Consider the following 18639-nt stretch of genomic DNA (forward strand, 5'->3'; position numbering starts at 1 on the left):
GAACTGAAAATTGGGAGAACAGCTGTTAACTGCAATGCCCGGTCAAGCAGTCAACCTGATGTTCATATATCCGTTTGAAAGTAAACCTACTGCATGATCCAGCCGGATCTATGAATTGAAATATCTGTTCGAAAAGGAAAAAATTAATCAAAATTATTGAATTTATTTAAACAGTCTTTTATTTTTATATCAAATGATGTATCTTCTAAAAACAAAAACAAGTCTTTGTTGGCGATCTCGCTGTTTACCCATTTGAGACAAGGCGCTCGTTTGAAACCCGATGATTATAGTTATGGTTTCGTTATATCGGCGGAGGCGAGTTTTTGGGATGCTAGAATTGGTGGGATTTTACATGCAAAGGCAATAGTTGATGGGTTTGGTTTGGATTTGTTTGTTGGCTCTGCTCTTGTTGATTCTTGCTTTAAGCTTTGGCGGACGAATATAGCTATTAAGATGTTTGATAGATTGCCTCAAAGAGATACTGTTTTGTTTAATACAATGACATCTGAGTTTGTTAAGAATTCTTGTTTTGAGGATTCAATTAGAGTTTTTGGAGATACGGGCCCAAGTTTGATTTAGCCACAGTTATAGCTGTTTCATCACCTGCTGTGGCTGAGTTACAAATCTGTGCATTGCATTCTGTGAAAAAGGAAATGTTTCCGATAAGCTTAATGACCTATTTCATGCATCGTTTTTCCTCCTTTTGCTGTGTGTATACCAACGTCGAAAAGAAGAAAAATCACCTGCCAAGTTTGCTAGTGGTTTAGCGAAAGCATATATGATTTTCTGGTTTTATGGATTTCTATGGGATGTGCATGCGATTCTCCATTAGGAAAAAAAATGAAATCAACAAATTTTTCCGCTGCTTTTTTTGCATGCTGCTTACATCATTATCTGGAGCTGAACACAAAGGTTTGTTTATCATTTCCCCTCAGTTTTCTGGCAATCTAGTTCTTATTGAAGGGTTAGGACAAGAGCGATTGTAAGTTATTTCGGAGATCGTGATATCCTTCATTGAACGTGACTGATGGATAACAGCGGAGACTTGCCTCGCAGCTAAGCTCAAAGAGAATAGAAAATGTCATCCTTCTGTCAACAATCTCAAAGTAAAGTGCATATGCCTCAAATCTTCACTGTCGGTTTGCCTTTCAGATTGACCTTAAGAACTTTCTTGCATTACCTTCTTCCCATAACATGTACCACTAACTTTGGTGTGTGCTTTTGTGATCCCGTCAGATATATTTAAGAAACAAGCAGAAATGGACAGCGGTATAAATAGATAATAGCATCTTCCAGCATGGGATCCTTAATCAATGAAGTATTTTAAGTTAAGTTCTTCCAGTGAAGGGTTCTGTGAAGATCTTCACAAGAGCACCAGGCTTATTTCATAAAGTTTAGAAGAAATCCAATTTTAAGGTAACCATTATTGGTACATGTTCCATGACAGCTCACGATAACTTGTGAGACTTCAAAAGATTGAACTTCTTGGTGTCCTGAGATGGGTGCAGTGGTTAGAATTTTTGCCATCCAAGTTGTATAAAGCAGAAATATGCACTCGTTTGGGATGTTAGTGTGAGAACGAGTGACAAGGAAAATGTTTTTTCATTCCAATTACAAAACTGGGTTCAATGCACATTGCTACACAAAATTTTCACTCTAACTTTATTCCTTGTGCATCTCCATCTTGTCAGTTTATACATCGCATATCGTATTTCCTTAGAAGCAGGATGCACATGTATCTTCTATTGATGCACAAATCAACTAGAAAATAAACACACTTTTAACAGTTGAGTCCACATTGCTTGGTGTCAGGTCCCCTGGTTTTCATCACAAATGGATCAATCCGGACCCAAAGCAAGGAGAAGATGGAAGCCAGGAGCACTGACCATATAACCACAATAGTCGGTGTCCTGTTTTGCCTCCCCATTAGACCTTTGAGGAATGGGTAGAGATGGACAATCACCCAGAAGGCAAAGAAGAGCTTCCCGAATAGAGGTCCCCATGACTGGTACCCATTGTTTATGGCATCTGAGACTCCAGCAACAACTCCAACAAGGTTGATGATTAAGATAGTGGTCGGAGGGATAAGCAGGGTTGTCCATTTAAAGGCATATAGCTCTCCAAAATCGTCATCGTCTGTTGCCTTGGATGTGACAGTGAAGTTGGTGTCGATACCTGCTAAAACTTTCAGAAGACCTTGGACAACAGCAAAGAGGTGAGCTGATACACCTCCTATGACCCAGAATTGCTCGTTTCTCCACCATTCCTCAATGCTTACTCCGCTCCATCTGAGCTCGAGAATGCCCGTGGAAAAGATTGACAAAAACAAGGCAATGAAGAAAAGACTTGCAAAGGTGCTTATCTGGATCAAAAACGAATTGGGAACATGTTATCACAGGGTTTAAATAAACAAAATCACGTTCTCATGTTAACATAGGATTTGAAAGCATGTAACTGTATCTTCATTGGATTCAATTCCAGTCTCATTTTTCGAATGTTTTGGCCTTATAAAGCTCTGCACCCTGTTATTTTATTCTGTGTAATGTTTTCATGGAAAAAATAACAGTCGTATTGTTGTTACCTCTGGCATGATAAATTTATCAGTAAGCAGGCAGATGGCAGGGAGGCAACAGTATGCAACGAGTGCTAAGGAGGTGAAGGGGTAGATAGTTGTGTTCACATACGCAAACCTCTCGAGCCACTTGAGCTTTCCTTCCTTGTAGCCATACAACATAGGGCTGTGACGACTGAAGAAAATTTCAACAGAACCAAGAGCCCATCGGAGCACTTGGTTGAGCCGATCTGATAGATTGATGGGAGCTGAACCCTTAAATGCAGCTCTCTTTGGCATACAGTAAATAGACCTCCAGCCACGACAATGCATCTTAAAACCTGTCAGAATATCCTCTGTGATCGAACCGTAAATCCAGCCCAGCTGCACAGGAGAAAGGCAAATTTATTCAATACAGAAACTTCAAAGCACCATATAATTCATCTTTTTATCCTCAATTGCTCAATACATTTCAGAGCTGCGGAATTTTCTCTGTTTACATTACCTCGAGTCCCCATTCAGTTTTGTCTTCATATCCACAACTGATCACATGGATGGCTTCTTTTAGCAGAGCTGCCGGACTCGAGGAAGGAGGTACACCACCTTCTTCCATTAAAGTTGAAGTCACAAAAATTGCTGATTGTCCAAACTTCTTTTCAAAATTCATGTGGGACATCAACAGCTCCTTGTCATTGTTATCCATTCCTGCTCAACAGGCTTTACATATTAGGATCAAAAGGGGAAAAGAAGATTTTGTGCAAATCAATACGAAAAGATCTTTGAAAACCTTGCAGGCCTGTACCTTCTCCAACTTCACCATTCTTAGCATTCTTCTTTTTGCGACGTCCAAAACATGGGCAGCAGTCGCAGGTTTCCATCTTTGGGCGCTTTGGATCTTTAGGAGGGTCATAGCCATACAAAGCTTGCCTTTTGAAAACGCATCCTGTGCCCACATACACTGGACCCTGAATTCCATCTAGACCCTTCATGTTAATCTGCAGGTAACACAGGGAAAAGAAACATCATCTCACTTTTCACATGCACAGGTTATGAGAGCATACACACGGGGTTTTCTTAGCCAGGGATTTACATCAAAGAAAACAGTGTTTCTGTTGGCGTATCGATCATGTGCATCAATGCCATCAAATCTTTGAGGAAATTGCACGTAGCAAACTTTCTTTCCAATCTGGGGGTCCATCAAGAAACACATAGCCTCTCGAACGGCCTTGCTATTATTTACATAATGGTCACAATCCAAGTTCAGCATGAAAGGAGCATTGGTAAGGACTGCAGAGACCCGAATCTGTAAATTGCGAGAAGTCGAGAGGTATCACATAAAGCAGGCCTTTCAAAGGTGAGGGAACTTTATGCATGTAAAATAAATATTTTTTTCTCAAGTTTATTTACCAGGGCATTCATGGCACCGGCTTTTTTATGATGTGAAAAACCAGGCCTCTTCTCTCGAGATACATATACAAGGCGAGGGAGCTCGTTCCCTTCAACGTCATGTCCTCCACTGTGACCGAGAAATACTTGAATCATACCAGGGTGATCCCTCGTATTGTTTCCAGGCCATGGTGTTCCATCTTGCATAATCCACCCCTCTGTAGGAACCTTCTGTGCTTTTGCTACAATCGCATTTATCCGAACCTTGAATTCTTCATATTCTCTCTGTCAAATACCAAAAATATCATAGAATCTTATCTAAAATAGGTTGCAGGAACTTAAAAAATCGATGAATTCTATAGATGTCGATGCGAATTACGAACCTTCATAGCTCGACGTTCCTTAACAAAGGTAGGCTGAACTTTGTCCTTGAGATAATCAACCTTTAGAGTGAAGTAAAACTCAGGGGCTCGTGGTTCTATGTTAAATTTCTTGCAGAATGGCACCCATTTTCGAGCAAATTCAGCAGTTTCAGACATGGCTTCAAAGGTGCACATTGAAGCGCCATCGTCAGATAGGTAACATGAGATCTTTTCAACTGGATAGTCCATGGCCAAAATTGATAAAAGTGTGTTGCCCGTGACTAGAGGGGGTTCTTTCATTGGATCCACGGTACTGACAAAGACATCCACTGGAGCAAGCATATTGGGCTCGCCTTCCTGCTCATACCTGAGTTGCAAAAATTATTAGCGGTTTGTAATTTATTTCTTAACGTTGCTTTAACAGTAGAAATAATTATCAGATGAGATAATTCTGATCGGTGTTCTTTCCAAACATAAAATCTCTGAAATTTTAGTTTTATATACTAGTTTGAACATTCTATGAACCTGAGAGAAAGGCGATCCAGATAAGTCTCGCGATCGATTGGCAACCACTTGGGGAATTGATCAAGGATCCATGAAATTGCAAACCAGATTTCGCAGACTATAGATGTCAGCCAGAGCCCAATTGCATCATGCACCGGATGCAAAATTCGATAGCGAAGAAAGACGGCCAGTATGATTAGCCTAGCAACAATAACCATTCTATACGGATTGATCTTGCTGGATGCAATAGGAACTTTCCTGGAGAGTGGCTGTCTTGCATCTTCTAACCTGCAATAATGGTTTACAGCATACCATTCAATGCCAGCTTGATGATTTCGGTTTAAGGCTAGCTAATTCATCGCTACAAAGATGGCAAGACTGGTCTAGGCATTTCCTACTAAAAGATGGTATATAGAAGCCAGATACATACATGGCTGCTTCTGCATCGTCATCTTGTTCAGGCCCCAGATTTCCTTGCTGCATTTTCCACTCGTCCATCCGCTCTTTCCACCCTCCCTCTTTCTTTTCGTCCCATCTTGCACTTCCTGTTTCGTGCAATACATGCAAATCATGTAATATTAATCGAAATAGTGATTCAGTTAATCATTTTAATCAATGCTTGCGATGAGTAAATACCGGGTTCAGAAACTGGATATGGGTGCACTCTCTTATGAAGTGAAGAAGATAGCATCTGTTCTCCATGAGATCCAATGGAGAACTCTCCACTCACCTGCACAGATGTTTAAGCATTTTCTTAAAGTCCACTTAAAAAATGTCAAACAAATCCATTGAATTGGAATCAAAGAAAAGGACCGGCATCACTTACAGGCCTTGATCTGATTCCAGTTATAACTGGTGGGAATTGGCTATTTTCTTCATCATCATGGCCTCTTCCGTAAGTCATTTTCCCATGAAGCATTGCCTCAGTGAGATGCTTATTCTTGTCTCGGTCATCTTCAATGATGAACTCATGTTCAATATCATCCACATCATCTTCTTCATCATCTCCCTCCACCCTTGGACTCCCTAGACAGTTTTTGAAATAAAATCACCTTGAGAATCCCATGCCAAAACAGAAAAATTATAGCTTTGGGCTTGTATATTTTACCTTTGAGACGCTTGTATCTAGTCTTGCACTGGGGACAGTTTTGAGTCCCTTCTCTTCTTTCATACTCGTAGCATGGTCTACACACAGGAAAACCACACTCATTGCAAGCCACAAACAAATCACCATCCACAGTTAGGCCAATCTCATCGCCACAAATCTCACAAACTTGACCATCCAAGTTCTTCAAAGGTTTATGCTGCACCACAACAAAAACAAACCCAAAGAATTAATAATGACGAGTCACTTCATGCATGGTTTCTCGTGATTAGTATCTTGCTGATTTTTCTTGTTTAAGGTTTGTTTTGTTAGTATTTCTTACCTCTTCATGGCCATGAATGACAACAAGCTCGTTGCGGTTGTGAGAGCCAGCGACCAGTCCAGCACTAGCTTCCATGCTGAAGAATGGAATGGGGTGAGAGAGCTACTGGGCGGATGAGAGGGAGTGATGGATGTTTCTTCCTTATGAATGGAAGGGTAGGGTATGGAGAGTTGTGCTGTATATCTTGCTTTCACCTAATGTGGCCAGGTAAGGGTACCGGTGCTGTGGAAGTTGGTTGCAGAGTCGCCATTGCCTTGAAGTTAAGCTTCGTCTTTTTTCAACCACCATGCCCTTCTCTCATGCCTTCTTTTTCAATGACTAACTTGGTGTGTATGTTGTATCTATAGTTTTTGGAAAATATTTCTTCATTATTTAATTAATTTCTATAAGAAATTAAAAACTTGGAAAATGAGGTAAATTTTACTCTACTACAAATTATTAATGGTCTCCCTTTATTTTTTTTTTGTATTTTGTGTTATTTATATATTGCTTCTCCAAGCCCTTTTCAGTACCTCTAACAAGTCAAGAGATAATGCCACATACATGGATGTGTTTCTGCTTTTGATTCACCAGCAAATGAGAACCACTTTCTATTTAGAAAAAAAAAAAAACCTAACTATTATCCATTTTGATTCACACCCCTCAAAGATTTTTTTTTTTTTAATTTTAATAGTTGAACTATTGCTTATTCAGATTTACACCCATTTTATGATGTATTGTATTTTTACATCAAAAGACTATGTAATTAATGACTTGCATTTGCATGGTTCCTTTTTTTTATTGTTGATTAAATGATGAGTAGGATTTTTATTCCAATTGATTTTTTATATTATGTTTGATGATTTATTTTTAATTTATCAATTATTTTGACATTTATTTGGTGTAGACATGATTCTTGCATGCCATTTAATGTATTTGTTAATGGAACCCACAGGATGAGCGTAAATCCAAATATACAATAGTTTAACTACTAAAATAAAATAGTAACTATAATTTCACACCAACCTCTTAAAAATCCTAGGCCAGCCCTTAATTTATTAGTTCTTGGTTTTTTTTTTTTCATTATAATTATTTATCTTGAGTAGCATTTCAATTTCAACCGCTTTAATTTTTTTTATTTTTTAAATTTAATTATTAATTTTTTATTATTATTTATTTTATTTGAAATTAATTTTTAAATTAATTTTCTTTTTTATTTCACTCTTTTCTTGTTTTTTTTTTCTATCAAATTTAATTTTTATTTTTTTTATTGTTATTTTTTTTTTGACAAGTTTTTCAAATTGATTTCTAATAAAATTCTTGATTGGACCAGATATAGTATTTTATAGGTTATGAGTTTTAAAGATTTGATCAAATTTAATATGTTTGCTTGGTTTTTTTTTTTCTTTTTCTAAGCAATTTTTTTTTTCATATTTTATCCTTTAGTATTTATTCAATTAGAGATTAAATTCTGTTTTTTTTAGCTTGTCCCGTTATTTATTATTGTTGTAGTTTTTTTTTTATTATTCATACTATTTAAACTATCAAGAGCAATGACTTCGGTCTCAATTTTATTTTTCTTAGCATTTTTTCACTTTGAAAAAATTTTGACCAGCCTGTGACGGAGAACCAGCCACGCATCTAGTGTTAAACTACAAGGATAGAAGTTAAATTTGATGGATCTATACGAGCAAAACTAAAGTTTACCCTTGAAATAATCATGCTCGTTAGACACATGCTGTCTTATGCGATTAAATTGCTCAAGGAAACCGAAGTCATGTTCTTGGTTAACACTAAAAAAGGTCGTGTCTGCCACAATTTTTTTTTTTTCCTAATTTTATTATGTTAATTAATTGGTAAAAATGTATGCACAATCGAAACTCCCATCTGTTCTACAGCTCTGTAATGGATGAGTGAATTGCTAGATTAGAATTCCATATACCTACTGGCAGAAGACATGCTTGCCAACGATGAAAGATGTGTATGATTTTGAGAGTACATGGCTGAGGCCCTCCTAGCTGCCAACCTGTGATGATGCTTGCTATAGTTTGAATCCATCTCTTTCAAAGCTTGAGCTGCCCGTCAACTGTTAATGCAAGCAGAAAAACATGTGAATGAGCATGCTTAGAATCCAAGAACTTCAAACCCAAGTCATGTTCCAATCGTTAGTTGGAGCTTCTCCATCCAGACAGAGCAACCTCTCCTACTTGAACACAAGAATTCTATTTAGGACAACACTCTACACTCACGCAATGTAATGAACTGCTCCTTTCATTTTCTTTTTCCACTGCCTGATTTGCATAGGCAGTTTGGCACGGTAGGCAGGTAGCTCTGTTTATTGAATTTTTATTTTTCATCTCCATTTAAGAGAAAAGAAAAAAGGAAGAAGAAGAAGAAGAAGAAAACGACACTAGAAAGTAAAGTACCCGTGTTCGAATCCTCACCTTCCAACCTCGTTTAGAAAGTGAAGTAACCCCCTTTCCCTTCAAACCGAGTATTTTTTTCAAGGTAGAGCTACGAGGTTTTATGTCCCGCTTGAAGCTTTCCTCCCTCCTGTAGACTCGAAAAAAGAAGCTTTTCCTCCTGGTAAGGGAAGGGTACAGGGTGGGCCCAAATGTGAAATGGCTTTTCGGGTAGGCTCAACGTTTCCACTGATCAAGACTTTCAATATAAAGACAAGATCTAAATATCCCTTGCTCTGTTAAGCCCGCTTACTCAGCTGGTCATCTCACAGGACCAACCCCTGTTCTTCACAGCACCTTTGCTGCCATTCTGTATGTAATCTTGTTGGCAAGATGCATGGACAAGCTCTTCAACGTCAACTTTGTGCTCACTTCATGTAAATTCTGGATCTTGTACTTCAAGCAACCCTTTCAATATATGCCTACATGCCCAAAACTGCCACAAGCATTCACCGTGTTCTGCGCAAACTAAAATTTTTTAAGATCACACTGCTCCACTGACCTCAAATTCAATCGTGTCTATAAATTATCCATCACTCCTCATCCACCACTTCAAAAGCGCCCCGCACATAGGGAATCAACTTAGAATACATCAGTTGCAGAAACTGAACTTCTGGAACGGCTACTACGTCTCAGAAGTACCAGTTACTTGAAAGCAAATTTATCCGCCAGTGGCCTTTCCTTTTCTCTATACATCCTTTACTCTGAACCTCTAAACTCTTCAAATTTGAGGTACAATCTTGCTGAACTTTCTAATTTAGTGTTTAAAACTTTCAGTCCCCATCACTAGTCTCTTTCCAAATCACTACCTTGTGCAGTTGATTGCATTTGTCTATGGAGTAACCATATACCAACCTCCCAGTTTAAGACCTTATCCAGCAACTGCTGGAGGAAGGCTTGCGACATGACTTTCTCAAAAAGTGGCCTGAAATCTTTAACTTGTAGCTCCCGCGTGATATGTCGAACCTTCCAATCCATGACATTTCTCGACCATTTTGTATACAGTCTCCTTTGTGTGATACACTATGTGCTCAAGTTTGTGGCCTATAAAATGGCAACCTATAATCATCCCACTCTAACAATCACAAATAACATTCTTGGACTGGCATGCATATAGAAACCACAGTAATGGATTTATACACGATCAAACATTAACAGCATCCTAATCTGCTTCGAACTTAAAAAATAATACATAAATAAATCAGTTTACAAGCAATATCCTGTCTAACCTTATTCAGATTACAAAAGATTACTTTGTTTAAAAAAAAAATGAAATCACGTTTGTAGTACATGTCGTATTAAACTAAAGCTATACAAGATTCCAAACTTTCCTACAAAATGTGATCAGGAGTACCTGGCGGGTGTTCCATAATTAAAACCCCTTGTAAACTTGCATGCGCTCACACACCAGCTGATACTTCATCTGCGGCTGACTTGTCTTTTTTCTTGGGAGGTTCCTGAGCTTTCTGTAGAAGAGCTTTATTTGGTACCAGAGTAATAAATGCATTCCTATCACGGAAATTTTTGCTCTCCTCGGTGGCGAGCTGCAATTCACAGCATCAAATGGAAGTTAGAATGCAGAATTCAATGAAGAAATAATGAACATCTCTAAAATTATGAAAACTGAGAACATGCACGTGATATGCAGGGGACATACTGGTAAAAATTTGCAGATTTTGAAATTGCTACTGAATGGCCTTAACACAGAATGAGCTTGATACTGTTCAGTGAGTCTGTTTGAAAGTATCAAAGCTTATAGGACCAGTCACTGCAATTATTATAAGCAATTTTGCACTGGGTTCTCTCAAAATTGGTCAGCCTGAGATGCACAGGTCTAGACCAGCCTAGTTCAAAAAATTTCTCATAAAAAAGGCTCCTTTTCTATTCTTTTTTTAGGAAAAAAAAAACAATTGCTGCATCTTATACAAGTTACATAGAATGAAACAGAATAAAGAATCCAACAGCACTAGCATTCATCCAGACATTAGGAGTTTCAGAGTATATTGCATATCAATCTTCCTGTACTTTGTATATTATTTTGAGCATAAACAAATAAAAATACATCATGAGTACCTCTCCAACATCATTTTGGAAACGTCTTAGAAGCTCAATTGCATTATTTCTGAACTCATTTTCACGGCCTTTTAAGTTCACTATGACCTTGACCTGAAATAACCAAACATAATAAATGAATCAGAAACAAAAATCCTGCAAATGGAATCAGAACATGCAGGCATAGATGTGAGAAAAAAAATAAAATAAAGCCGACCTTGTCACCATCTTTCAAAAACTTCCGAGCAGCTCTTAAACGCACATCATAATCATGCTGGTCGATATTGTAACTGTCAACAGAATTGATAAAAGCAAGTGTTAGTGTTAGGTTAAACATAGAATGCATAGCTGTAGCTTAGAAGTTAGAATACATTTATACTTCAGCTTTCTAGTAAAGATCTTGAAGAAATCACACAGTTTGAAACATATATGCTTCATTTTTGAATGATTACTTTCTACTTGTCATATTTCCAACATTCTGCCTGCTCTAGTGTAGATGCTGTCCAGGCAGTACTGATGAGAGAAGAGTGAACTAATAAAAAGAAAGGGCGATTAAAATTTTAATTGAGAAAGCACTGCTGGCCCCATGGCCAGGTGGTATCTAGCTACTTCATAATTTGCAGAACAAAGAACTACTCCTGTAACAAATCTTACCTTTTTGCAATGCCATCTAAAATGATGCAAGAGCATAAATATAGACAAGGAAAAAATTATATCATACATTTCAGGTTACCTCAGAGATTAATGATCTTGGGAACAACATGCATATGGAAGTAGACTCCACCCACTTTGTGATTTAACTTCTTAGCTTTCTATTTATTAACAGTAAGTTTCCTTTCAGCAATGCTGATATATCAATTTTCAGATGGATATTAACAATTTGCTAATCAATGTGAAAATGTGACTTCGCAGGGATTGAGCATGATAGCATGGAAAGAAGGTCATATTTTGTAGTTATCAATAAGATGTAGCAGTTAATCAACCAGCAACACCATCAATATCACAGCATGCTGCAAGCTGAAGAAAGATAAATGAGATGGCAGCTAAATGAAAAGACATGATAACATTTTAAGAGTACATTGTTTACCCCATTTTAAGCTCCTTCAAATCCATGCGACTTGCTAAAATTTCAGAGTACACTTGGTCAGTATACATTCTCATAAGAGAATTTAGTCATGCAGTAAAGCATCAAACTCTAAAATAGAGGATAAAATAGAAGAGGAATTCACCAGCACTTTTCTTCTGCTGTCCTCTCTTTTTCTTCTGCTGTTCATATCTAAATTTGCTGAAAGAGAAGCAAATCAAGGATTATGGCAATTTTCAACTGAAAACATTTGCAACGCAGACATCAATGTAGAAAGCCTACTATAGAATTGTACAGGGCATCAATTTTGAACAATGTCTCAACACGGGATTCCCCACCAAAGAAGAAAGAAGATGAGCAATTTCTTCCATCCCAATATTCTTCCAGCAAAGGGCCATATCTATTACTCAAAATCAATGGACACGCACAAAAAATAGGGCGATGCAATTTTATTTTGGTTAATAAAGAAAATAAGACCAAAAAAAGCTGAATGCCTAATTGAAAAGACATAGTGGTATTTTTAAAAAATAAGATAGACCAGCAGAGAAGACATGAACTATACAGGTCAAAATGGAAGCATAATTTGCAACCAAAACATTGGATAAGTTATACAGCTTATGGTAAAAAGGCTACCAAATTAAGGGGTACAGATTCTAATATTGAAAGCAAACACTGTGTGTCCTGGAGGTTAAAAAAGGCAGAACCAGAAATGGCCACCAATAAATAAATCTCCATGCTCAATGGATTATCATGCTCACAGGCAGCATACAAAACCCATATTCTAAAGAATAAAATTAAAGAAAAAATGCATTATACTTAAAAATCCCAGTCAGCAAAAACTTTTAAGTTTTATATCAGGCTTACACAGAATAAAAGAACATAGTTATAGATCCTACAACCCTTAAAACCTATAACTCAATGGATTATCAAGCCCCCCAACCGCAAATATAGATCTATACATTCCATAGTTTATTATTCCCACCTTGATATCAACAATACTGATAGCATAAGGGGGGAAAATAGACAATCTCAATGCTTGTTGTTTGAGGAGATTTAATTCAATGATGGTTGACACTATTTAAAATGTGCAACTTGGTTAGTCTTCTTTAATTGATGTGGAGAAATAGCGAAGATGTAAAAAACTTCAGCACATAAACATACATATACTTCATTTCATTTATTTATAAAAGGAAAATGCTAAAAGAGTCATACTTGTAATCCATTATTCTGACAACAGGAGGATCTGCATCCGGAGACACTATCACCTGCAAAAAACAGAAACAAATTGGAAGCTCAGGACGAGAAGTTTGATGTGCGTTAGACAAAGGATGTAGTTGCAACACCAACAGCATACATGCCGCATCCAATTTACCAACCAAAAAGGAATGTTGGCTCTGTGGGGAAAATCAATGCTTTTAAAACAAAAGAATATACTTATTGAGGACCATAAAGTAGAACACTTGCTCTGTTACTATCAAAACAAAACAACAATTCCCTTCTGGTATTTAACCAAGAAGATGGTAAGTGTTTCACATTCAAATTCACTATTGATGATCATAATAAGGATATATAAAAAAAAAAATGAACATTGTTAATCTTTATTTTCATCATCCACGTAAATTTGATACACCGAAGTCCAGCCTCAAGAAAATATATTTATACATGGATGCTAATGCTTTTCGATGATGAACTGAGGAAACAATCCAGTCTAAACCAATTGATAGTTATGAAATGGAACCTTTTTCCTCACACTATATCATGCAATGTAGTCATCATGTAAAGAAACCACATCTTTAAATAAATAAAGTTCGTAAATTCACAATAATTGAAAAAAAAAATTAAAAAAATTAATAATATACCAAATCAAGCTCGGTATCTTCAGCCATTTGAATTGCATCACGAACAGTTACCACTCCAACCTTAAAATGAATAAATAAATCCACTATCAGTTCTAAAACTGATCAAATTTATAATTAAAAGAGGGATAACGGTTTCTTTTTTTTTTCTTTTCTATTTTCTCAGCTACCAACAGAAAACAACATTTCATTTTTTAAAACTAACCATATTCTGTTGCTGATCGATGAGTCTCACAGTAGCTGACCTACAAAAAAAAATTACAAAAAAAACTGTAAATTACAATTTATTTCATTTCAAAATCACACAAAAATAGCCATTAATAATAATAGTAATAATCACCTAATGCTAGATATATTAAGAGCCTGGTCATCATCGGAATCACTCTTCCGCGGCCTCCGCGAGTCACCGTAGGATCGTGGACCGCCAAAACGGGCAGTAGTGACGGGGCTGGGAGAAGAGCACGGGAGAGAGATAAAACAGTCCGGTTTGGAGAGATTCGGGTTGTGAAACCGGAGGCCGAAGAGCTTGGAATCGAGAGAAGAAAGACAGAGCGCGTAGTGTGTCGTTTTGGTTGTGGTAGCCCGGGTTACTAACGGAAAACAGCTGCTGCTGCTAGCGCTGGTGATACCAGCCATGGCTTCTATAATTTTTTTTTTTCAAAATTTAAAGAAACAAAAGTAACTATAAGTCATAAGATTTTCTTTTCTTATCCAGACACAGAATTTCGATATTTTGAGACTGCAGTCTGATCTGAAGTGAGCGAGTGAGCGAGTGAGCATTGTGGGCTGGTCTAGATGGAGAAATTTAGCCCATAATAATTTTGAAGGCCCAACTAGGTTATATGCATAATTCTTCCAGCTCCTTCAACTAGTCCTCGAGTTCATCAACTTCATCCCCTGCCTTCTCAATCTTCTGCTTATCTGCAGGGTCCAATTTCCCTGCAATCTTCTCGTCCTTAGTAGTGCTCCGCATGTTAATTATATGCATAATTGTCTAGAGCATTCTTTGCTCCCACCTTCTTCACCTCCTTATCTTCCGCCCTGTACTTCTTTGCGTCTTGCACCATCTTCTCAATGTCTTCCTTGCTCAACCTTCCCTTATCATTGGAAATGGTGATCTTGTTCATGACCCCAGCAGTCTTGTCTTCGGCTGTGACATTCAACATGCCATTTGCATCAACGTCAAAAGAAACAATAGGTGTATAAAAACTAAATGAAAAAAAAGAATTAGGTTTTAAATTAAAAAAAATTAAAGGAATAAAAAAAAACTTGAAACAAAAATCAAATGAAATAAAATATTGAGAAATAAAATTTTTTTAAAAAAATAACAATCAAGAAAATAGTGATTAAATTTAATAAAAAAATTAAATGAAATAAAATACTCAAAGATAAAATTGTAAAACAATAAACTTTAAAAAATATTAAAATCAGCACAAATAACAATTAAATTATTGAGGTCTGAAATCAAAATAAATACAAATTGGTAGACACAATCTAATTTAAAAAAGGTATATGCGAATACTAAGGTTAGAAGAGAAAAAAAAGGGGCCAGACATAACAAAAGGCTGTTTTTTTTCTTTGGATGTCATAGCGCACGCTATCCATGTGCTAACACATGACAACTTTTATTTTTATAATATTCATATTTGTTAAAGATACCAAATTAGCAATAAATTGAAACTGATAGTAATGAAGAAACCATAAGAAAATGAAAATAATTCCCTTAAAGCAACGATCTTAGTTTTTAAATTCAAGGTTAAATCCATTATTTTAATATTAAAACGACATCAAAGTTGCTCTGTGAAATTTTAATAATTTTTTATTTTTAAAAATAATTAAATTATTTTACTGTTTTGAAAAAAAAAATAAAAAGATCAAAAAGCCCTCCTACAACTAGCTTTTTTTTTTAGTCTTTTTAAGTGTAATTAAATCTTTGTACTGTTTTGAAAAAAAAAAGAGAAAAATGATTTACTTCCATTTAATTTGTTAATACTAAAACCTCGTGAAATGATATTTTACCTTTTAATTTGCATTTCTTGCACGGCACAAAGTGTTTTGCTCCATTGTGAATGACTCAGCACTCTTAATTTTTTAATAATTATAGTTTCAATTTTTTTAAGGATTGAATTATTTAACACGTCCTTGCTAACCACAAGAAGTGGAACCCCAGGTGCCGACCTTCGCACTTAGGAGTACTTGTTATTAAATACATTAAAGTATATTTTTCCGGCCTCCCCGACGGATCAATCTGAAATTCAACTTATATAAAGTTGAAATTATACTGGGTTGAGAAAAAATAAAAAAAAATCCGATATAATTCGGTAGATTAACTCGATAAGATACAATTAAAAATTATATTATAATTTCTTAATTTTTATTTTTTATTAAAATAATATCATTTTAATTTTTAAATAAAAAAATAATAATGGACCAATAATCTAATTAAAACCTAAAACCTTAAAACCGAACCGGCAAGCCACGTAACTGCATCTAAAAACTATGCATTAAAGTCGAGAAAAGAGAAAAAAAGATAGATCACAAAGGTCACGACAGAAGGTGGAGGGCTAAACCGGCACGTGTGTGTTAAGGCTATTAGCTGTCACTTTGACATTCGGCCAGAAGATAAGCAACTGAGTGCACCGAAAAGTGGGCCCCGGACGATATAAGTTTAGGGCAAACACGAGCTAAAATAGGAAAAAGAAAACGTCCTCTCCCTGTTTTGTTTGATACTCCTTCCGTATTTATCTTTAATTTGAAGTCCCGATCTTGTCCTTGTATAATTTTTAGTACATACGCTGGATTTGAAAGTAGTTTGCCTACCCGTTTGGCTTGCTTCTCTTTTTTAAGTAATCTTCAAAAAAATAAAATTCAGAAATATTAATTTAATATTTTTATAAGTATTTTTTTATAGTTTTAAGATTTTCATGTCTAAAAAAATAAAAAATATTATTTTAATCAAAAAAATCAAAAAATCACTTGCATTACATTAGCAAGTATATACTAAATCTCTCTCTTTTAAGTTTTTCCCATGCATATTATTAGTGCTCGCCAATGTGGAATCAAACTTTTCTCATACCATACATTATTGTATACGTATGTTAAATACTAATAACTGTTTTCAATACAAAACACACAATTTTAAGAGGTTGTTTTAGTAATTAAAAAATACTTTTTCTTTATCATGGGACATTTTCTATAAATATTTTTTAAAGTTTTTTGTAGTTGTGGTTTAAAAAAATTGTTTTATAAAAAGTATTTTTGGTTGAAATTAGTTTGGTATTTATATATGTTTGGTTAAAATTGTAGTTGGAATTGAGGTTGAACAAAAAAGTTGTTTAATGTGTTTGGTTAAGAATGCTTTTCAAATTGAGGTTGTAAAATAATTTCAAAAAATATATATTAATATTGATGGTTTTTAATTTAAATATTATAGATTTAATCACTGTTATTACATCATAAAATAAATTATACTTTATATAAAATATTTTTTATTGTTCCATTAAACTATCTACAATTTCATCATATATGAAATACATCCGATAAGGACTACAGTTTTCTTGATTTCTTAATTGCGCAACAACATCAAGTAAAATATCATCAGAAATAAAATTGAGATTGCGATCTCCGTCTAATTTATATAGTGTCATTGAATAATGTTAAACACTATTTTTTTTAAATAAAACACAATTAAAGATAAAAAAAAAATTTATTTTGTTTTACTAGGTCGGACCTGATTCAATGCATTTAGCTTTGAAGCGGACTCGATTTGATCAGAATAGTGCAGGGTGACTCCACTATTCACGTAAACAATAGAGTCACTCTCCACAAAAGCAGCCCTTGGCTGCTTCTTCTCACCCTGCGTTGCAAACTCAATAAACAATGGGGTCCATGAACAGTAAATATCGTTTTTTCTTTACCAAACATGTTGCTCCTACGTTTTGCTTCAAACGCAAACGCCACCTTGTAAACAAATGGTCTCTACAAAAACTCACAAAAACACACAATAGTTAAAATTACATTAAACATGTTATAAAGACAATACCAAACAAGCTAACTTCTTACAAGAGAGAGAGAATATTAAAACCAATTGATTTATTATTCATTAGCAATTACTTGTTTATTTTATCTATTCCTAATTCTATTCATTTATAATAAACCCTTATAATAATTCCTCAAAAAATGAAAGAGTAAGTTTTTAGAAACAACAATACAAATATTGAAGTAAAATAAAATTATAAAAAACTTATAATTCATGCTTATAACCAATTACATAAAAAAAAGGAGGGGATTTTACATTACCCCTTCTCATCGTTATTAAACTCGGTCCGGCTCAGCAGATCGATCCAGTGGTTGAACCTATTTGGGTAAGGTAAAAGACCAGCAAGAGCAAAAAAATGATCAAATCCAGTTGACCCGCTGGGACGACCCGTGACCCAACGACCTAATAAAACCTGGTAGGGATCCTTCTTTTTTTTTTTCAAATATGTTTTTTCTCCAAGCCATAGACCTTTTTTTTATATATTTTTTAGTTGGTTGCTAACCCTTTTAAAGTTTACAATATAAATACTAGAAAAATATTTTATTTTTTTTAATATGGGATTTGAAGCCTTTTAATATACATATTTTATGTTCACAAAAAAATATTATTTTTTTCAATTTGGGATTTGAAGTTCTTTAGTATACATACTTTATGTTCACAAAAAAAAAAAGTTATGTTTTTTTCAATGTGGGATAAAATAATATTTTAAATTTTATTTATTTACAACATGTATAACTTATATTCACATGGATTGTTTCTAAATTTTTTTCATGTGAAATATTACAATTTTAAATATTTATTTTTTAATTTTTCTGAGTTGACCTTGGTCAGCCCATGTAATCCGTTACCTTATCCCTAGCTGGGTCAACCCTCGGATCGGATTTAATAACTATGCATTTCCTTATAAAATACTATTTACTAGAATATTATTTTATTT

General features: G+C 35.2%; 2 protein-coding genes across 2 annotated transcripts; both read right to left on the reverse strand.

The window, feature by feature from the left end:
* Positions 1–1583: 1583 nt before the first annotated feature.
* On the reverse strand, positions 1584–6584 carry LOC118034386 (cellulose synthase A catalytic subunit 7 [UDP-forming]). The gene is made up of 13 exons (XM_035039659.2): positions 6231–6584; positions 5912–6107; positions 5630–5829; positions 5440–5533; positions 5234–5348; positions 4825–5091; positions 4321–4666; positions 3959–4222; positions 3642–3854; positions 3354–3546; positions 3057–3256; positions 2582–2935; positions 1584–2362 (listed from the first exon to the last, which is right to left on the reverse strand). Exons 1-13 carry the CDS (start codon positions 6303–6305, stop codon positions 1781–1783), a joined length of 3099 nt encoding a protein of 1032 aa, XP_034895550.1. The 5' UTR covers positions 6306–6584; the 3' UTR covers positions 1584–1780.
* A 3255-nt stretch (positions 6585–9839) lies between these two features.
* Positions 9840–14397, reverse strand: LOC118034388 (translation initiation factor IF3-2, chloroplastic). The gene is made up of 9 exons (XM_035039665.2): positions 14004–14397; positions 13869–13908; positions 13667–13726; positions 13020–13072; positions 11953–12008; positions 11811–11844; positions 10941–11013; positions 10745–10837; positions 9840–10215 (listed from the first exon to the last, which is right to left on the reverse strand). Exons 1-9 carry the CDS (start codon positions 14297–14299, stop codon positions 10072–10074), a joined length of 849 nt encoding a protein of 282 aa, XP_034895556.1. The 5' UTR covers positions 14300–14397; the 3' UTR covers positions 9840–10071.
* Positions 14398–18639: the final 4242 nt, after the last annotated feature.

Source organism: Populus alba, chromosome 18 (assembly GCF_005239225.2).
Source record: "Populus alba chromosome 18, ASM523922v2, whole genome shotgun sequence".
Lineage (NCBI taxonomy): Eukaryota > Viridiplantae > Streptophyta > Magnoliopsida > Malpighiales > Salicaceae > Populus > Populus alba.

Coding starts and splice junctions, on each gene's coding strand:
- LOC118034388 (XM_035039665.2), bottom strand. CDS start 14,299: ATGGCTGGTATCACCAGCGCTAGCAGCAGCAGCTGTTTTCCGTTAGTA. Junction 13,073..13,666: donor AAGATACCGAGCTTGATTTG/GTATATTATTAA, acceptor TGTTTTTTGCAG/GTGATAGTGTCTCCGGATGC. Junction 10,838..10,940: donor TTTTGAAAGATGGTGACAAG/GTCGGCTTTATT, acceptor TGGTTATTTCAG/GTCAAGGTCATAGTGAACTT.
- LOC118034386 (XM_035039659.2), bottom strand. CDS start 6,305: ATGGAAGCTAGTGCTGGACTGGTCGCTGGCTCTCACAACCGCAACGAG. Junction 5,349..5,439: donor ATATCCAGTTTCTGAACCCG/GTATTTACTCAT, acceptor TGCACGAAACAG/GAAGTGCAAGATGGGACGAA. Junction 3,547..3,641: donor GAAACACTGTTTTCTTTGAT/GTAAATCCCTGG, acceptor TGTTACCTGCAG/ATTAACATGAAGGGTCTAGA.